This window comes from Lonchura striata, chromosome 1 (assembly GCF_050655825.1).
Source record: "Lonchura striata isolate lonStrDom1 chromosome 1, ASM5065582v1, whole genome shotgun sequence".
NCBI lineage: Eukaryota > Metazoa > Chordata > Aves > Passeriformes > Estrildidae > Lonchura > Lonchura striata.
The window spans coordinates 16,237,593-16,257,801 of NC_140703.1; the positions used below are offsets into that span (position 1 = coordinate 16,237,593).

The following is a 20,209-nucleotide window of genomic DNA, read 5'->3' on the forward strand; positions in this document are numbered from 1 at the left end:
AAGCAAGAGATGTTGCAAAATGTATAAGTTTATGTGATGATCAACCCAATCATTGTAGTAAAAAATAGTAGCCTTCCTAAAATAGTATATAAGCATATGTAGTCCACAGTAAATTCAGATTTTCATCACCAGTCAGTCTTCCCCATCTCTCATCATCACTGATAACTGTCCATCTGTCCAGAGCAAAAAGGACATCACAATAATGAAAGTCAAGGTACAAACTGGAGGTTTTAGTCTGGTGTCAGCTGAACAGGTGACTGGAAAATTTGAAATACTCTGCCTTGACCTGGGAAGAGTTCAAAATCAGAGGTGCTGCACAGGTGTTGAGTTGGACAGACACATGGCAGGTCCATGTTTGTAAAAGCAATTGTGGAGGGCTCTGAGCTCTGCTTTAGTCCCATTTAGTGTGAGCTGACAACTTGGTCTGACATCTCTGTCAATGCTGAGGCTGTTCTTTGAACATAAGGAGACAGATCCTGAGCAGAGACACAGATCTGAGTAGTCAGTGCAGTGATGGAGCTTGAGCTTGTTTTGCAGATGAGATCTCTGAGGTGAGATACCGAGCAAAGAGACCTGAGAATAGAGAGAGCCTTGATGGAAGAATGAAGATCCATGCTGGAAAAATAAGAAAATATTAGTAAGTAAGGTTAGTAAGATAGGATAAGACACTCATATTCTTACTATTTCAAGAGCAGGAGGATTGTCTGGAAAGGAAGATGTGGATGGAGAGTTTTCATTGCAGTGTGGGGGTTGAAAGTGGAGCTGGAGAAAAGTTACTGTAGTTGGAGTAAAACTGCTTGAACAACACTAGAGATTTAAAAGAAATAGCTGAAGAGGCACAGGTGGAGTTTTTTTTCCCAACTTATTTGGATGATAGGTGAGAAAATTAGAACCATTTTTGTGCTGGAAAGAATAAAAGCAGCTGAAAGATAGATGAGAGGTTCAGAAGGAAATACTGCAGCTACAGGCAGTTGGACAGGGTGATGGGATCAAGGAGGATGCATGGGAGAAGAGCATATGTTTAATTTTGCCCTATGTACCTTGCTGACCATCCCTTCCTAAAGCACTCCTCTCTCAGTTTCCTGTGATAGTTTTTTCCTCTTGAGAGGAACTTAGGCTGAGTAGCTTGAGGAATAGAGCAGTGTATATGTGTGACTGAAATATGACTCAAAATTCAACTTTCTCCAACTGGAATACTTAAATAGGTGTAGGAGCTGGAAGGTGGCTGTAATCCTGGCAAAAGAGCTAGAGCTGGAGATGATCCATGTGGATTTTATTTATGACAGAAGAGGCCAAAGAACTCAAGGTAGTGGGAACAGCCACTATATGAGTTAAAGTACGGGATTAGAGAACTGAGGGTGAACAAATGACAAATCTTGTGGCCTCTCTACCGAACAGGTTATGATTTAAGGAGCCTGTCTCTTATCCTGTAAGGCAACAGAAGCAGGGAAAATATTTTTGGAGCATTGAAAGGGGCAGAGGAGAAAAAATCAGCAAAGAAGAACATTAAATTGAGCCAACAATAGGACAGATGAAAATTAAACTTGATAGAAATATCTGTACAGGATTACATAGTTCCTTCCTTCCCAGAAGAAAAGGAAGAAGTAAGGAGGAGTCCTTTTTTTCTTTTGATTTTTTGCTTCACTACAGTTATAGTGAGTTAGAACAGTGACTTCTTTAGGCAGATCTGTGCTACCCACTGCCTGTGTGTGGCAAGGAGTTCTCTGTACCATGTACAAGCAGACAGTGTCTATGCAGACTCTTTTCTTCCTACACAAATACTGAGGGCATCTTGATTGTTTTATGCTTGAAAGGGAGGTTTGTTCTGTGGTTTGGGCTTACTACAATGGATTTCATTTGATTTTATTTTTCTTTTCTTCACCATTAGCTGGAAAAATACATAAAGCACAGCAGCTCTCAGTTCATTTAATTTGATTGCTAGAAGTCTTTGTATGTTCCAAATAAATATTTGGTAGTTTTGCAAAAGAATAGCTTTTGGCCTATAGTCAGAATATGTACAAGAGGAAGGAAGCTCTGATAGAACCTCATGATGAAAATTCACCACCCCTACTCCCCAGCCCCCTTGGGGCACTTTTTCTCTTGGAATTGAGAGCAGTGATGACAGGAGAATCTGCGGTATCAAGACATAACCTAATGGGACTGAGTACTGAATTTTGGAAGTGAACTGTGTGGTCTCTGAACAGCAGGATTAATTATTCGTGTTTTCTACTGGTTTTGGTTATTGCAATTACTATGATGTGCTCAATTCTCCCACCCCTGCTTGCATGCTCATTCTGTCAGATGTTTGCTGTCCAGGTTCTGAAGGCTGCTGAGCTGGTTGCTCTCACTGACTGAAAACTCAAACCTCATGATTTACAGACTAATGTAAGTGGGTATTGGTGATGATGAGGGACGTGGGGAGACTGACTGGTGGTCAGAATCCGAATTTATTGTGCACTACATATGCTTATAAACCATCTAGGAAGGCTAGTAATTTTTTACTACAATGATTGGGTTAATCATCATGTAAATGAATTTACACATTTTGCAACATCTCTTGCTGGCAGAAATTGATTCAATCTTCTTGTCAGCCAGTCTTGATTCAATCTTCTCCAAGTCTTCAAAGCTCTGTTTGTTCTTGCCAAGGCATCCTGATTATCAAATCTTTTATGCTAATTAGGTCCTATGTACAACAGGTGGGTTTTTCTTTTCTTTCTTTTTATCTGAACAGTCTTTGACTTGCATCTTTCTGTTTGGTCTGGCTATTTCTAGCTACTTCATTCAGAGCTGAGAAATAAATGGAGCAGGAAGGTTTGTTCTCCTGTTCTAACAAGGGGATTTAAGGTACTGGAGCCCAGAAACATAGAATCCTATGAACAGAAGTAGATTGTTGTTACCATCTCTGTGCTGAAAATCATAGTTTAATAAAAACCAAAACTTGTATTTGAGGTACCAGGAACACAAGTTACATGTGCACCCACCCACACTGACTTGACAAGATTTTTCCTTTCACGTGGATGTGACATGAATGCTGACAGACATTCTCTTGTGATGTCACAAGATCATGCTTTGTTCTTCTACACAAACCTGAATGAATGTAGAGATGTATCTGCCTAAATCTGAATAGGGATAGTGCATTGTCAGTTTAGAACGTTCCAGATAAAGAATCTCTTAAACACATTTTCCGAATCACGATGACTGTTACTTATTTGTTAGGAAAACTACCAGTAAAAGCACATCATTAACCTTGATTACTTTAAATTTGGGGGGTTGTGGTCTGCTTGCTCTTTTCACTGTGCATAAGGTAGAAAAAAATTAAACTACTATAACTGAGTGATTATTTGTGAGACCTTGCACATACACACCTTGGAGCCATGGCAGAGAGCAGGAGTAGATGGCAGAGCTGGGAGCAAGAGAAGTTTGCTCCTCATCTTTGTGGAGGTGAGCTTTTGTTTTACATACAGCTAGGAAAATCTGGAGATATGAAACAATATGTGTGCCAGAGAGGAAACTGAGTAATAGCTGGACCAGGTTATTAGGCTTAATTATTATAATGCTTGCCATCAGCTGGTACGAAAAAGTATTAAACTCATCTTTGCACCATAGAATTGACTTCCACAAAGTGCTGTAGAGGAAACATCTGTGAGTGGAAAACATCCTGTCACAGATAATACAAGGAAGGCAAAGTGACTGTACTTGGCCTGCTCTATACTGTTTGACTGGAGGTATAATGCAATGTCTGTGCAATCACCCAATGCAGGAGTTACTGATGCCTCTTCTCTTCTGCCCTTCTAGGCAGTGTAATGTGAACTTCCTCATTCTTAAAGCAGCATTGATGTGTCTTGTTCTCCTTTCTTCTCTTTGCCATGCAGTCCAGGTATCAGCAGTAGAGGTCAACACCCCGGAGGAGATGTTTGTGGAGAACGGGACGGACGCAAAGCTCCCATGCACATTCACATCCGTAGAAGTGATCAGCAGTGCAGCATCTGTCTCCTGGAGCTTTCAGCCAGAGGGAGCAGCCACTCGTATCTCAGTAAGCAATGGCTGGAGGAGAACAGATGTGGGAGGGAGGCTGGCACAGTTGAGCTGTGTCTTCTAGTTGGTTCTAAGGAGCAAGCAAATATGGATTGGACCCTCATTCGTGTGCCTTATCTCCATCACTGTGATTTTGAGGGGCTTTTTTAGTGTTGTATGAAAATATTGCAGTCTGCTGGATCTTTGCCAAGACTGGAGTGGGCAGTGACCACAGAATACATTAGTTAGTAACATTACTCTATTAGTCTTAGGAGAGGGATGTTGGTATGGAAACTATATGTATGAAGTAGATGAGCATCTAGGAATCTTGTAAATCCTCTATCCTTTTGCATTTGACTGAATATATCAGTCACAGAATTTGAATTACCACTGTAATTGTGGCGTTACATTGTGTATTGTGCATGTTGTTTATTTTGCTTGTGTACTATATAGCCTCTGTTTGAAAGAGTTTGAAGTAAGAGCAGTCTCCCTGGTTTCAGAAGAGAACTGAATAGCTCAAATAAGCAGTTACATCCTCGTATTATAGTTACTTGACAAGTGAAAAATCAGGCTAGCAAGGAACTCAGGCAAATAATAGTTGCCATGGCTCAGTTCCTGTATGTTGGGCCCACGGGGGCTCAGATCCTTTGGATGTAAATCTTCAAAGAAATGGCTTTGGTAGGTGATAGCTGTCTTCTTCCTCTTCTTCCTCAGACACTTCTGCTTCTTTCTTGTTCCTTGTCCTGAGTGAGAATTTAGAGGAAGCAGAACAAGGAGCTCTGGGACACCTTTGAAGATGTGAGGACAGCGGGTTGCTCAGCTGTTTGTGTTTGTCTCCACTCTGCTGCAGACATGAGCTTATTTAAACTCTGGGAGCTCTTCAATGCTCAGAGCAGAGATGGTCAAAACCAGTATGTGAGCATCTTGCTCAGTAGATGGAGCTCTGAAGAACAAGCTTCTGAATTCTCAGTGAAATAAATACTTAGTTTTGAAGAGGGAGCTCTTCCCATTGGGAATCTAAAGCAGGAGCTGAGGAGAAGTTAGGGAAGTTGGGCATATTTCCTGCCAGTGCTGAACAGGATGGGTGAAGAGAAGCCATCTGTTGGTGTGTTTTCCGCTGCCCCTATATCCTGTTTTGCCATTCCCTTTCTGCATCACTGTTCAGTTGTAGGAATACAGCTTCAACACATAACATTGTTTTTGGAATTGAAGTCAGTTCAGATGTTCCACCTGGATGTAGCAATCAGCACAACTGAAAGAAATGCACATTATCTTTGAGCAGCAGTGACCCAGCATAATTTGATGTTAATTCTCTGTTTCTTTTGGGAGCCTGGGGAAGGTGTAGAGGGGTTGTTTGTTTATGAGCCCGAATCATGGCATTGCATAGCTTGGTGGGTGTGAATTTGAAAGACCAGTCTCATGATCAGCTTATGTCTGAGGTAAGCCCATGGTTCTTTTGACAAGGGCGGACGTGTGTCCCTTTAGAATCACGCTGGCAATCTTGTGGCCATGTGGTGAGGCTGTCTTGACTGGGAGCTTCCCCTGTTTGTCCCCTTCCCTCACCACATGTTCCAAAGTCTCATCTCAGTCCACCACAGGCAAGGGATGGCTTGAATAACTTAGCTTGTGTTTCAGGTCATATTTTACTTTGGGATTTCTTCTCTGTCAGATGAAGACATCTAGAGAGCTGAGGAATCTGCCTCTGGCCTTCTAGACTTCAGTGGGATGACTTCCCCTGTGAACAGGGTTGTGGTCGTGCAGTGCTGCTGTGTTAAAGGTTACAATCCAGTTGGAAAAGCTGTAGACTGATGCAGAGTCCCTCCAATGTTGACAGCTGGCTGTGTGCTTGCCAGCTCTCTACTGCATAAAATGCTTTGTAGAATTTATGTTAATCTGTAGGCAACAAGTAAGATTGACTGTATCAGGACAGATGGACATGATGTGCACATACCTGATCTGGACAAGATTTGTGCTGCAGAGGGATAAGGCCTGATATTCACAGTGCAGGTCTGATAGAGAGGGTGTTGGAACAGCAAATCTGAGATCAAGGGCAGGAAAAGGGATAGGAGGTGACTTGAATGGAAATATGACTCTCTTGTAGGCAGTGTTCTGTGGCAGAGCCACTGCTTTGTAAATAAGGCAGGAGGAAGAGGAAGCTGGAAAATTGTCCTAAATTTCTTTCATTGTTCTCTGGAGACTGAACTGAAGGGAGTTCAGGTTGATTCCTGATTAGATTTATCTTGCTGTCCTGCAGGATATCCAATTAAGAAAGAATGTTCTCTTGCAATTCTCCTACAGCCTTGATGCCTCTCTTAGGGTATCCCATGTGTTTGAAAGCAGAGTTGTCCTATGCACTTCTACTGCTGTAAATTCCAATTTTGGGCAGGTATAGTTAGGAAATACTCAGTTCCTCCTTAGTCTGTACTAAGGAGGTTTATTCTTCAAAGATTTTTGGTCATGGATGGGGAATGCAGAGCCGATGTGCAGCTTAGTCACTTAAAAACTGGGAAACAGTTATATTTAGTTACCTGAAGGTTTCTGGGAAACAGCTAGATATACTCTAAATTGGTCATGGGATTTTCTGAGGGGGTGGAAGGGAGAGTATTGCATGTTAATTTAGCCGTGCTTTAGTTGCAAGTAACACACAGCAAAACACAAGATGGGAAACTTGGTATCCTTTTTCTGCTGGGATGCAGGCGGCTTCCTGTGCCTGAAAGACAGATGGCTATGTTCCAGGACTGCTCTGTCCTTTAATTATTACCAGGTTACCAGTTTTTTTTTCTTTCCCCCACCTCCTTGTCTGTAAAACTCTGTCCCCTGCAAAACAGGAAAAAAACAAAACAAAACAAAAACACAAACAAAAAAATCAGCCAATCCACCAAAAAAAAAAATCAAATCAAAATCAACAGAAAACCAAAAACTTGCAGTCTCTTGTTCTGGTATGGTTGAGGTAGAAGCATGGTTATGTTATCAAGAGGCAACAAGACAGGCTGAAGTGGTGAGGCAGGAGGAGAAAAACCTCAGCTGTTTGTAACCTGCTGGCTGTTTGTAACATAGCTGGCTCTGGGAGAGTGCTGTAATAGTGGGAGAAGCACGGTGGCTCTGTACTTGCTAATTGGATTGTTCTTATATCCTCTTTTCCTTGGCTGCAGTTTTTCTATTACTCTAATGGCAAGTCATACCCTGGAAAGGACATACCATTTAAAGACAGGATCACTTGGGCTGGAGATCTTAACAAGAAAGATGCTTCTATCACTATATCAAACATGCAGTTCCGGGACAACGGCACGTACATTTGCGATGTCAAGAACCCACCTGACATTGTTGTCAAACCAGGAGAAATCCGAGTTAGAGTTGTGGAGAAAGGTATTCATTCACCCTATATGATTTTTTTTTTTTCCTTCTCACGTGGTTTTTTTTTTTTTTTTTCCTCTCCATTCCTTGTCTAAATCACTTTTATTGGGGGTGGGGGAGTGGCCTGAAGGGAACAATTGTTTTTTTAATTCTCTTCTTCCAGGTCCTAATAATAGAACCAATATCTTGTCAGCTGTTTAAAAACTGTATGTCATACACTCTTCCTCTATGCCCACTAGTTCCACTAATTCCTAATTCCTCTATGCCCACTAATTAATTGTGGTTTAAACAATTATTAGGAAAAAGCTGATGGAAGGCTTGAAAACACATCTTCTCATTTTGAAGTCCTTTGAATATATTTCCTGCATTATGCTGCATCAAGGGTTAGAGTGACTTACGAAATCTGGTGAATAAAGAGAAAAAAGTAGCAGAGCACTAAGTAGCAGAATCAGTTTGGCTCTTTATTTGCCTTTATCATCCAAAACATTTGGTTGTTCCACCTCAGCTGGAGGTCAGCCACAATGTGATGTTTTTCTACAAGAAATGATTGTTACAGTAATTGCATTTCCAAATTTATAGTTCAGGAAGGACAAGAATAAATGTTGAATTCATAAATGGCAGTGCTGATGCAGCTATTCCATTAGTTTTAATATGTTAGGGAAGATACCAGTCTGTGGAATGATTCTGCTGCCAGAGCAGGTATATACCCCTGCTCAGGAGGTCATTCTGTGTTCTTATGTTGGAAAGTTCTCCATCTAATTTTTCTCTTCATGGTACAGTTTGGGTTGAGCAGGACCTCTGGAGGTCCAACCATCACTTAGAACTTTGTTTCTAGGAAGTTTGAAGCCTGTATAAAATATGGTCTCTTTATTTTTTCACAATGATAGTAACTATAAAGAAGCAGTAAAGCAGCTGCTGGTTTGGCAAAGTCAGGCTGTCTTGGAAAAGCCTTTTCAGATTTTAACCCAGGTTAAACAACTAAAGACTGACCTCAGTAGACCTAATTCAGCTGTTAATTTTTCAACAGACTTGCATGCTGTCTTCGCCATAGGTGGGGCATCTGGAAGAGAATCTGATTCTGAATGGAGCCCTGTATTTGAAACACTTCTCACCATCAGTAAAAATGCTGCAGGAGTTCTCTTCACATTCTTAGAATGACTCTGAAAATGGGTTTTCAAGCTCTTGTAATAGGTTGTAACTCATCCTGAGCTGAGCTGGAGCAATTTTTTCAATTGGAATAAATGCATGATGACACTTGTGCATATTGGTTTTTTACTATGTATGCATCTAATGGTTCTGAATTGTATGTTTGGTGGTATAAACTGTTCTAAGCCACATTCATTTTTTGCACATTTAAATCATGTGATAGATGATGGGTTACCTTAAGGTTTTGGATTAAACATTTAATAAGTTCCCTGGTGGCCTAATTTTTAAAAATTGCCAAACTAACTGAGCTGATTTTCACTGCAGTACCTACATGGTGTTTGTACAAACTGCTCTATCAAGTGTGTTGGAACAATTCTACTGGCAGGGATGAAAAGCTGTTTCTTCAATAGCCTATCTGAATCTAGAAAAGGACTACCATTTGAAGCCTAGACAACAGAAATTAATAGGAAATTCCAAGTTCTTACATTAGGCTGACCCTACTTGTAACAAGAAAAGCAACTGTGTTCAAGAGCCTGTGTTACCTGGAGGTGGTCAATCTTGGATCTGAACACACATGGGGGAAAAATTAGAATGGTATGAAAATCTTTACACTTAGGAGCAATGAAAACTTCATTTTCCTGCCTCTTTTATAAAACTGATACTCACATGCTCTCAGTGAAATGGAAATTGCTCTTAACTTCAGTAATACTCGGTGAAAAGTGTTCTCTGAATGGCTGTTTTTTGGTTTGTGTTGAGCTGTTAAGTACTGGCTTTCAGAGCTGTTGTTGGGTGCTTTAACTGTGACTGTCTTTCCTAATGAAGTCATTGGCTGCTCTGGAAGTACTTAGGAGGAATTTGTGTAACTGTGAAATGGAAAATATAGCAACGATTTTTGAAAAGCAATAAAGCCAGGCTCTTAGTTTCACAAGCAAACACTAGCATTTTTTTAATACAGTCTTCAAAAAGGTTTGCTAACAGGATCTAACTGCTGTCTATCACTCAGATTCAACCAACCAAAAAAGACCCTAATGAGTCAAAGAAGTGACAAAATGATCAGTTCTAACATTTTTTCAGTAGATACTCTGCACTATGGTTTTGGATTGTCACTTGCTTCCTTGCTCTGATAAAATGTATTTTCTGGTACACAAGGCAGCAACAGGTCTGCTAATGCAGAAATGCATATCTATTTTGATGTTTTTGCAGACAGTTATTCCTGCACTTCTTGAAAGGTGAAAAAGCACAGAAACTAGGGAACTCTTATATGCCTCAAAATAAATTACTTCATTTTTGCATGGGCCTCAAGAGCAATCATATCTTACATATCTGAATATTACTGCTTGTAGGACTCTCCTCCTTAATAGCAGATGGATCCCTGGGCTGCTGAAAGGTCCTTGAAAGAATATCTTCCTCTACATTGTGGTGCTTATATCTTCATTTTTAATTTATTTCTAAAACTCTGAATTGCCATGTTGCTGTTGTTGCCCATAAAGAAAACACAAAACAACCGAAGTCGTTTTATGCGGTGCTTTATTGAGGGCCCTGGGAGCCTGAGGACTAATGTCCAAAGTCAGAGCCCCCCAAACTAACAAAATCATTGCATTTATATAGGGTCTATATCAACAGTTGCTCAATTCAGCACATATTTGTCTATGTTACACTCTAACAATCAAATTAATTCTTGTTTAAATTGAACATTCTCTATGATCATAAATTCTTTCCACTCCATTAGATAAAAACAATGTATCCCCAAGATCTACCTATCCATCTTGTCTATTACTGCCCATTCTTGGAATGCATTCTGAAATAAGTTCCTACTTCCTCAGCATTCCGCACTGCCCTTGCCTAACAACTGTTTCTAACAACACACAGCTTATGGCCTACTAAGAAATTCTAAACCTTAGCCAAACTACTTCTACTAAACTCTTATTAGTCTTAAATGCAACACTATGATCTGGCATATCACACTGGAGAGCCAGGAAAGCTGCTGCTGTGATGGTTGGCTGAATGATGTTATGGTCAGTGAAACAGCCAGGCGTCAGGTAGCCCTTCTGCTGAAAGTCAGTGAATTCCAAAGGAGCAGGATTAAATGTAAGCCCTGTTTTCTTCGTATGATGCCCTGCCTTCAGGGTGCTGCTGGTCTGTTGTCCCTGCTGGAACGAGTCTAGCAAAGGGCAACAAAGATGGTCAAGGGAGTATTCCAACTCTCATATGAGGAGAAATGGTGGCAGCTGGGATTGTCTGGTCTGCAGAAGAGAAGGTGGTATGATCTAGCCTGCAAAAGAGAAGAAAGACTCTGGAGAATCCTCTTACCAGGTATTCATGTACATTGCTAGCACCTAAAGAAGACTGAGCCACGCTCTTCAGTGGTGCCTAGTGACAGGACAAGAGACAATCGGCATAAGTTCAAACCTAGGCAATTCTGTCTGCACTTAAACCCCCACATTTTTACTGTGGTTGAACGCTGGACTAATGTGTTGGGTTGGGACAGCCTGCTTTTATCTAGCAGGAGACCACAAAGGTATCTCCTGTGAGAAGCTGCTGGAAGCTTCCCACCATGTCTGGCAGAGCCAATGGCTGATGACTCTGAAGATGGATATGCTGCTGGCCAAAACTGGGCCAATGAGAGAGGCTGGTAATGCCTCTGTGATGACATATTTAAGAAGAAAATCAAAATAAGGTCACAGGGTTTTTGCTTCTAGTCAGAGAAGAGGAGGAGGTGAGAATATGTGAGGGAAAACAACATGGAGCCACCCAGGTCAGTGGAGAAGGAGGGGAAGGATGTGCTCCAGATGCTGGGGCTGAGATTTCTGTGCAGGCCCTGGTGAAGCAGCTGTGCCCCTGCAGCCCATGGAGATCAATGGGGGATGCAAAGGTCTATCCACCCACAGCCCCTGTGGGAGGTGCCCATGCCAGAGAGCGTGGATGCCTGGAGGGAGCTGTGATCCAATGGAAGACCCGGTGGAGAGAGGGGGCCCTGCCTCCAGTCTGGAGCAGCCTGTCCTTGAAAGACTGCACCCCATGGAAAGAGAGATCCATGTCACAGCAGTTTTGGGAGGACTGTCTGCCCGTAGGGGAAATTCACATTGTAGCAGGTGCAGTTTGGCTGCTGCTCGTGAGAGTGGACCCACTCTGGAGAAGTTAATGGAGAAATGTCTCCCATGGGAGGGACCCCAGAGCCTCATGGGGGAAGGACTCCTCTCCCAGAGCAGCGGAAGAAGATCTTGGTGATGGACTGACCAAACCCTCCCCACCCTGTCTTCCTACGCTGTTGGTGGGAAGGAGGGAGGGGCTGGGGAGGAGGTGTGTTAAGGGCTTCTTTTACTTCTCATTATCCTTCTCTGATTCTGTTAGTAATACATTTCACTTTGCAGCTACAGTTGAACTGGTTGTGCTCTTGAAATACTTCTCCTGGTCCTTATCTCACTCATGAAGCCTTTGTTAACTGTTTTTAACTTTTCCCTCCTTCCCCCCAGCAGGGGAGGGTGAGTTTGTGACTCTTGTGGGTGCCTGGCATTGGGCCACTGTCAAACCATGACAGCTAGGCTGCCTGAAGAGTCTCTCATCCTTGGAGACAAATCCAAAGTGGACAGAGTATTGAGCAAACTCTGCTACTTGACCCTGATTAATTTAAGGCGGGGGTTTGGACTAGACAATTTCAAGACATCCCTTCCAACGTCAACAATTCTGTGATAATCAGATGCAGGTGTCTGAGACAGATTTTTATATATAGGTGTAGATTTTACCTGTTGGATCTTTTGCTGATTCACCTGTATTTGGGATTCACTTGTATTTGGTATAAGTAGCTGGAGTAGCATGGAGTCTTGTAAGAAACCCTCTGGCCTGAGATGTTCCTTGTGTTAACCATGATGTGGGGGGAAGGAAAGGATTTTGTTTCTCATTTGTAATGGTAGTCTGTGTATTCTTTGACTTGTAGGTATTTTGTACTCATTCTCTGATTGGCTTTTGTTTCTGGCTGCTCTTTTTTGGCCTACTCTCCCCCAAAATAATATTAGGGAAAACGTGAGTAAAGCAATACTGTGTTCTTCTACATGTTTTCCTGGTATTGTACAATGATCCTGACCTAAGAAGGGAAAAAAATGAGTCTATAAAAATGTACAGGGCTGTGTTTTGAGACACCAGAGTAATGTATAAACACTGCTAAGAGTGATCCTGGGTAGGAACTCTGCTGTGTGCTGCATGCTCCCTGGAGAACACCCAGCATTCAGCACTCCTAGTGGGTTAGCAATGTGCTGTGTCCAAATCTGCTTTCAAGCGTGCCTGCCTTTTCCTGTTGACCTCGCTGGGAATTGCCAGATGGCTGTAACTCGGTTTTTTTCCCCTTCAGATACGAGACAGGGTTGTCCTCATTGTCACTTGTGTTCCCTGACATGTAAAAATTTTTGGTTCAACATGAGCTCTCTCCTGAAGGACGGTGACACTAAGAACACTCCTGGTGTGTGCTCTGTTCATGTTACTCTGCTGGCTGCCTGCTGCCACTGCCACTTAGGCTGCATGCTGTAATTTCTGGGTATTACCCTAGTGCCTCCTGCTCTAAACGAATCCAGGCTCAAGGGCATTTGTGGTTTGCACTTCAGTTGAGGAGGGAATGCAGAAGAGTTGAATGTTTTCTCCCTTCTCTCCGCAGACAGCCTGCCTGCGTTCCCCATTGCCACCGTGGCGGGGATAGCCATCGGTACGGTTACAGGTCTCTCATCGCTCATCTCTATTGTCGTGTGTCTTGTCATCAGAAAGAACAACTCTAAAAAACGATACTCTGGGTAAGAGATCTCCCTCCTCACCCGTGGCTGATGTGAGGAACAGCAGCAGGATCAGAGGGAGGGCTTAAAGGGGGGTAGGAGTTGTTTCAGCCAAGCCTTGGCAATCACAGCTAGAGATAAGGTATCGTCATGTGGAACTGTGATCATCTGCCTTTAGTGGTTACCTCTGTATTGTGCTTGAAGAGACCTACTGACCATGAGTTGCACCCTAAAATCACTAGGTGTTGAAGATGAGCCCCAGACACAAGGATATATGCCATCAGAGCATTTAATCCAAGACCCCCTAGCTCTGGTCTGTTCCCCTTCCCTCCAGCTCTCCTTTCTTTACCACCTCCAAAGGAAAAGCACCACATGTGCACTTTTAAGGAATGCTGTGTGTTGAGATCAGGACTGGATTTTTCTGTTACCAGTGTCTCTACCTCCTAAGCCTGGACCAAAATATTTGCCAAAAACCCCTTCATCACCACACTTGAAAGTAAGGAAAGAGTAGCCACTCTGCATTCACTGTCTGTTTTTTGTTAACTGTTACCATCCCTGCAGGGTTTTTAGTGTTAGGAGGATAACTCCAAAATGAAGCACAGTTCTTTGAGTGGGGATATGAAAAAGCAACAAGAACTGACAAAGCCAGAGAGTCCTGGGGTGATGAAACTTGCTGCTGGTGGAGGAGATGCTTCCTTTTTTCTCCTCTCTAATTAGCTGGTAATTTGCTTCTCTAAGAAAAAATGAAAATTAGGTATGTAGTCTTAGAAACAACCTCAAAACATACAATTTTCTTCTGTTTTTTGCCCAACAAACATTCCTGCTTATTGCAGGTTCTTTGGGTTGCCTGTGGGATAAAAGAAAATAACTCCAAAAATAAGCTTGTGGGGATTTCCAAATTAAACTTTGCCCTGTCCTTTTCCCAGCTGGAGAGCTTAGACAAAGTTGGCTATTGCCCAATGGTAAGGCTAAATACAGCAAGGGTGGCTGTGTGTGCTCAGAATTGTGTGGAAAGCCTGGTTTTCCCTTTCTGCATGTGTCCTTCCCCTAAGAACTGAAAAGAACCCTGCAGTGTCATGCACCAGCAGTGTGCCTGAGGTGGCCAGCTTGCCCTGCTGCCCACTGACCTGCTCTCCAGTGTCTTCCTGCTGGAGGACACATGTTGGTGCTGAGCCTGGAGCAGTAGTTCATGTGCTGTGATTTCTTGTAGCAGATTTAACTACTCTCTTGGGAAAGTAATCTCTGAGGTATAAATCCTGCTTTCACTGACCATGCCAGCTCTGCATGATGTGTAGAAAGAAACCACGTGCGCTGTGACCCCCTCCAAACTTATGGACTGTCTTCTACATGATGCTAACCCAGTGTGTGGTGGTGGAGAGAAGCACTTACTCCTAGATAACCATTCTGCCTTGAACTGAGGTGGGCTGGGGCCCTGTGTAGCATCTGGAACCCCTGCATGGCGACAGTTTCCATTCATGCTCTGACTTTGGTGTTTTTTTGTTTTGTTTTGTTTTGTTTTTCTTTCTGCCTTGGTGTGCTGGGATTGGATCCTGCTTACCTTCCTCTCCTTACAGAGATCCTGATATAGACGCCAGATTGGGAATGTAACAGGGCTGGGTCTTCTCTTCCAGTCCCACTAGACACCATGGTAACTAATCAAGTTGGTGGTTGCTGTTAATACCTGTGTGTGTGTACACATTTCCTCTTCCTTTGCTGACTAACCAGCTAGCTCTCTACTAATATCACTGTAATTTGTGCTGGAATCTGTTGGCAAAGGGATGATGCATTTCACTGGGTGCTTGGGTTTCATTGTCTCGTGTCTGACTGGGGTGGAGTTGTTGTTTATCCCAGATGATGTCCCTCCATCTCTTCCAATAGTGAACTTGCCAGTGCATTGACTAAACCACAGGAAATTCAGAGCTCTTTCTGTGTCAAAATAAAAGTAAATTCCCTGTAATCGTTCCTCTGGCTCAGATAGCTTGGGTGTTGGAAAACTTGCAGGGATCTAAATACATTAGTTGCTTAATGATTACGTTTAGGTAGTGTAGATCTGAGGAGTTTTGTGAATAAAACAAATAATGATTACATAATTTTGGTAACAGAAGGGATGCATTGTTTTTGAGACAGTCACAACCCCTTGCCATGATGGCTGGAGTAGTATTTTTGTTCTAATTCTAACTGCTGCATGTATGAGGAGCTAAATCTGCTGTGGTAAGACCTACCAAAGGGTGAAAAATGCTTGCCCTGCAAGGAGGTGATCTGCTTAACATCACTGTCCTCTTTTGTTTCTGTACTTAATTTATACACTGTCTACAAAGACTGAGGGAAAGAATGCCTAGTGGTTAGAGGGTTGTAGCAGAGGGCACACCTGTGACTGCTGCCAAGGAGATGGCTGCTTAACTCTCCTGGGTGCTTACTGCATTGCCCAAAAGTCACCAACTTTAAGGGCATTTGCTCTGTGGTACTAATTTTTCTGCCACAGGCTTGTTTTCTTTTTAGTCCTGCTTTAAGCAGATGAAAGTAAGCAATTAGAAGGTGAAAACCAGGAGCTTTCTTTTAGGAGTGTTGGTTCTCACCACAAGACTGTTCTTTTGTTTGAAAATCAAGATTTGCCTGATAAGGTATTCAAGTAGCTATATAAGGGCACTTAGCATAAATGTCCTGTGTGACTCTTGAGGTAATTGTTCCACAGACTGGTGTCTGCTGTGAGAATTATTTTGGGCTCACAGCCTAACTATAAAAGCAAGGGAACTAATGCAGAGTTGGGTAGGAAGTACCTTGCTGGTTTAGAGAGCTGGTGGCTCTTGCAAGTGTTGGCTCTAACTGTAGCACTGGTACAACATTTACCTCAGTGACCAGCATTGTTTAGCATTTAGTTAGAAGATAAGTGCTATTTACCACTGTTAACTGAGAAGGAAACACATTCTTTTAGAGAGGCTGAGTTGAATGGGAGTATCTAAGGACCAGGGGTTGTGGAGGAGCTGCTGTCCTATGTTAATAGCTGCTCCTTCCTGTTGCTTACCAGTCAAACTCAGAGGAATGACAGAGAAATGTCTCGGGAGAGATGGAGAATTGTGTGTGCTTATATCAGAGTCCATTATGTTCATTTTTTTACTTTGGCATAACCCACCACATTTCATCTTGCCATCATTCGTCTTTTATTTTTGTTTCTTTTGTCTTTTTTTCTTTTTGTTTTGTTCCGTTTTGTTTTGTTTTTCGTGTGCCTCTTGAACATTGTCGTGCAAACTCTGCTCTGCCACCTCGTCAGCTGCAGTACCTCTGAGAGCTTGATGTCTCCGGTTAAGCAAGCTCCGCAGAAGGCGCCCTCCGACACAGAGGGCCTGGTAAACAGCGTGCCCGCCAGATCACACCAGGTAAACTGCTCCTGCTGCTCCCTGAGGAAGGATTCCCCCCAGCCTGGGGCAGCTGCTGTGGACAGCATCCAGGCAGGGTGGGATTTGTGCATTAGGGGCTGTCTGCTGGTGAGAGTGCGTGCGCTGCACAAGGGGTGATCAGGAAGCTGGGACCGGTGAGCTCTGCTGTAGAAGGCTTGGTGCAATTCAAAGAGCAGCATCTTCATATATTAGCTGAGATGGAGTTATACACCTTTTTCATACTAAATTATAAAAAAACATGGTTGTGATCTTGTGTATTAACATACAGAGGTGTAGTGAAGTGCAAGGATGGGGAGTGGCCAGTGAGTATCTGTTTAACACAGACACAATACAGTGTCTGTCAGATATGGGTCACCCCATAAAGCTGCCTGGTCTGTTCTGGGATGGTAATGGGGAAGAATTTGCCTTGCACTCTCATGCCCCATGGTACTTCCTTCACAATGGGAGGAGCCAGGTGCTGACCAGTTTGCAGATGATTTGTGCTGCTAAGAGCTCTCTTCTGCTGAATCTCCCAACTTTTTGTGGGCTTGAAAGCGCCAGTCTTTGTGCTTGCTACAGCTGGTAAGTTCTGCTGACTTTATCCAGACTTAGCATCCCATGGGAGGGGACAGAGCAGGAGTCAGACAGGGATTCTATGCAACGGATCGTTACCTGTTAGTAGTACAGGATTTCCTTATTTGGAAGCTGTTTCATTCCTCTGCATTTGAGTATTCCTAGCAATTTTCCTGTGAAGATACAGGTCCTGAGAGAGTTTAAATTCAAAATGGACTTTTTCTTAAATACCCACCTTTTAGCAAGTGGCTGCCGTGTAGTGTGTGCAAGTCAGTACCTGTTTTCTTAACTTCTTCTGATAAAATAATGGAGATGTGTGTTAATGAATTAACAATACGGGAAAAAAACCAAATGTCACCTCAGTAAAGTCAAAGCTCCTACTCTCCTGGGCGTCTGGTTTAGTTTTGAAATGTATTGTATTCTGGGCCATGCAGTATTTCCAAAGTTTTAGCACACAAGCCCACAAAGCTGCCTTCTGCCTTCAGAGATCAGTTATTTACAGAGGCTATATGATCATGATTTTGAAATAGTCAGATTTTGACTGGAATAGGTCTTGTAGGAGCAGGCTGCCTGTAAGGCCTGGATAAATCTTGTCTTTTCTAGATCATAGGAGATGCTTCTGGAATGGGTGAATGAGACAGGTGATTCCTACCATCCTCCCTTCAAAAAAGAAAACGAAAAAAACAAACAAAAAAAAAAACCCAAAACAAAGCAAAGCAAAAAACCCAAACAAACAAAACAAAACAAAAAAAAACACCCCAAAAATACAACAACAACAACAACAACAAGATTTTGTTGCAAAACCAGCATGGTGAGATTTCTGATACGGTAGTTGTTGGAGTCAACATCCATAGGTAAAAAACCCAAAAAGTTTTATCTGATTATTGTCATGGCATTAAGGAGTACTTGCAAGTGCCCTGAGAGCTACACACAGATGCTATTCTGTGCTTACATCTTGAAAGCAAAAATACTCCAATGTTTTGTTGTGAAAACTTGTGGTGTCTTCACCTTTTGATGTCCCCAGGGTTCTGAGTCTCAGTGTGCTGGAAGGAGCAGCAGATTAAATCAAAACTTTATGATACTAACTCAGAATCAGGGTGCTTTTGCCTTTCTGTAGTCACTCCAGTCTGTTTCTTCATTGACAGAGCCCTCCCTGCAGGTAAGTTCCTAAAAGAAAACACCAAGCATGAACTCTGCTGACCTCAACTGAAAAATATTGCAAATGGCTTTTGTGTTGTTCAGTTTTAGTTTAGTTTTTGGATTTTTAATCTCTTTTGTCAGACAGAGTTTCTTTTTGTGGCAGACATTTGTAGCAGCAAGTAGTTCCTCTATCTCCTGTTGAGCATTTGCCCCATCCTTACAGAACAACTAAACATACTTAACTGTTCTTTACAAAGATCCAGAGCGAAACCAGGGTAGATCAGATTTTGAACAGAACGTTTAAACAAGTGAGGAAGCTAAATTTCAGTTGATTACACATACATTGCCAGCTTCTAGCCATTGTGTGGTTGTTTCTTTAAGGGTCATATCAGCATACAAATCAACATATTTGAAATCTTTCATCACATACAAGTAAAATCTGGCGTTACTTGGTAATCAAGAAATGAGTTGTATTCAAGCTTTTGAGGTGTTGTGCAGGTGAAAGACAGATACTCATTCCTAGCAGTTCCCAGAGCTGTTGCAGGCTGTTTGCTGATTCAGGCACACACTCTTGTCTCTTGGAATGCCTGGCAGTTTTAGACCAGTGGCTCCCACAGTCAATGCTGTGGTCAAACAGCAGAGGCCTGTGGTCTACCTTGTAGCTTTTTTTCAAGGTAGGGTGTGTAGGAAGTGAATGAATGCTTTGTACTCACTGGTGGAAAAGAACTGTGAATACAAACAAAACTGCCTCTGCGAGTTAGAAACAGTAACAGAGGTGTTCACTTTTAAAGTGGCATTTAAATGAATTAAATGACGTTTATTCATTTTTAAATTTATGTATCAATTCAAGAATCAGTAATGGAGTATTTGTTTGCATCACAGCTGAAAGTGCACTGAAACTGCACTTCCTTTGTTTTGAGTGCAAGTTACTCAGGTGTGGACCTTGCTTTTTGGAGTTTGCATACCTGATTCTGTGAGTGTTCAGCTGCTTGAATCAGCTCTGCTTGTTTTCACTGTGCCCTCCTTCTCAGCAGGTATGTTCTGTCCTGTCAGATTTGTCTGTGGTGGTTCTTGCCCATGCCATCATTCTCTAGTGACTCCTGTTCTACCATGACTTCTTTGTGTGGGTAAGAAACAATTTACAGTGCAGGCAAGAACTACTTGGATTTCCCACATGGATGTTTTTGTTTAGATCCCAGGACCCTGAGAAGGAGCAGTTTGCAATGCCAAGAATCTTGATTGAAATTTCAGATAACTTTCCCAGAGCCTGAATCTGTGGTAGTTGCAACATCATTCAGAATCTGAGAAATTTGAAAATTCTGCAGACTACTGTTGGACCATGGTGGTCTAACTTTGTAATTCCTTTTTCTTTTTTGTAACTTGCAATTCGTGACTCTGCTGACAAACCCTTAGCAGGTACACTTACTGATCTTTTCCCTTCAATTCTGAATGGAAAAATTGCAAGGCTTCAGGAAATGCTGATTTTGTATAGCAGTGCTGGTCTATCTTCTGGTTCTGAAGAGTCAGGATGAGCTTACTTGGGATTAGATGAAAGTTCTGAATTGTTTAGACAGTTTTTAAAATGGAATGCTTATAGTCAGCTAGAGAATCAGTTGGCAGCAAATCAAATAGATGAACACTGCAATAAATCCTTGGTCCCTCTTTTTCTCTGTGTTGGCTATCTACCACTTTTTTAGGTGACTGACAGTGAACACATTAAGACAGTGATAGCTGGGTTTGGATCAGCTGATCACAGCAGTCAGTGTCCCCACACATCTAACATGCTGCTTGCAGCACAGTGACTATATTTAAACTGCAAAAATCCATTACAGTGGTAACTGATACTGAATG

General features: G+C 42.3%; 1 protein-coding gene across 12 annotated transcripts in view; it reads left to right on the forward strand.

The window, feature by feature from the left end:
- The window catches only part of MPZL1 (myelin protein zero like 1), a 42,361-nt gene that overhangs the window by 14,588 nt on the left and 7,564 nt on the right, over positions 1–20,209 (forward strand). For 8 of the 12 annotated variants that reach the window (XM_085590497.1, XM_077781188.2, XM_085590515.1 and 5 more), the window contains exons 2-5: positions 3,873–4,033; positions 7,167–7,380; positions 13,160–13,292; positions 16,540–16,645. In XM_085590497.1, coding sequence (XP_085446623.1) covers positions 3,911–4,033; positions 7,167–7,380; positions 13,160–13,292; positions 16,540–16,645 — 576 coding nt within the window. In that variant the 5' untranslated portion in view covers positions 3,873–3,910. Of the gene's footprint in view, positions 1–2,716; positions 3,442–3,467; positions 4,034–7,166; positions 7,381–13,159; positions 13,293–14,845; positions 14,920–16,539; positions 16,646–20,209 lie in introns of those variants that run through there. The other 4 variants (XM_085590472.1, XM_085590485.1, XM_077781190.2 and 1 more) reach the window with 4 other exon arrangements.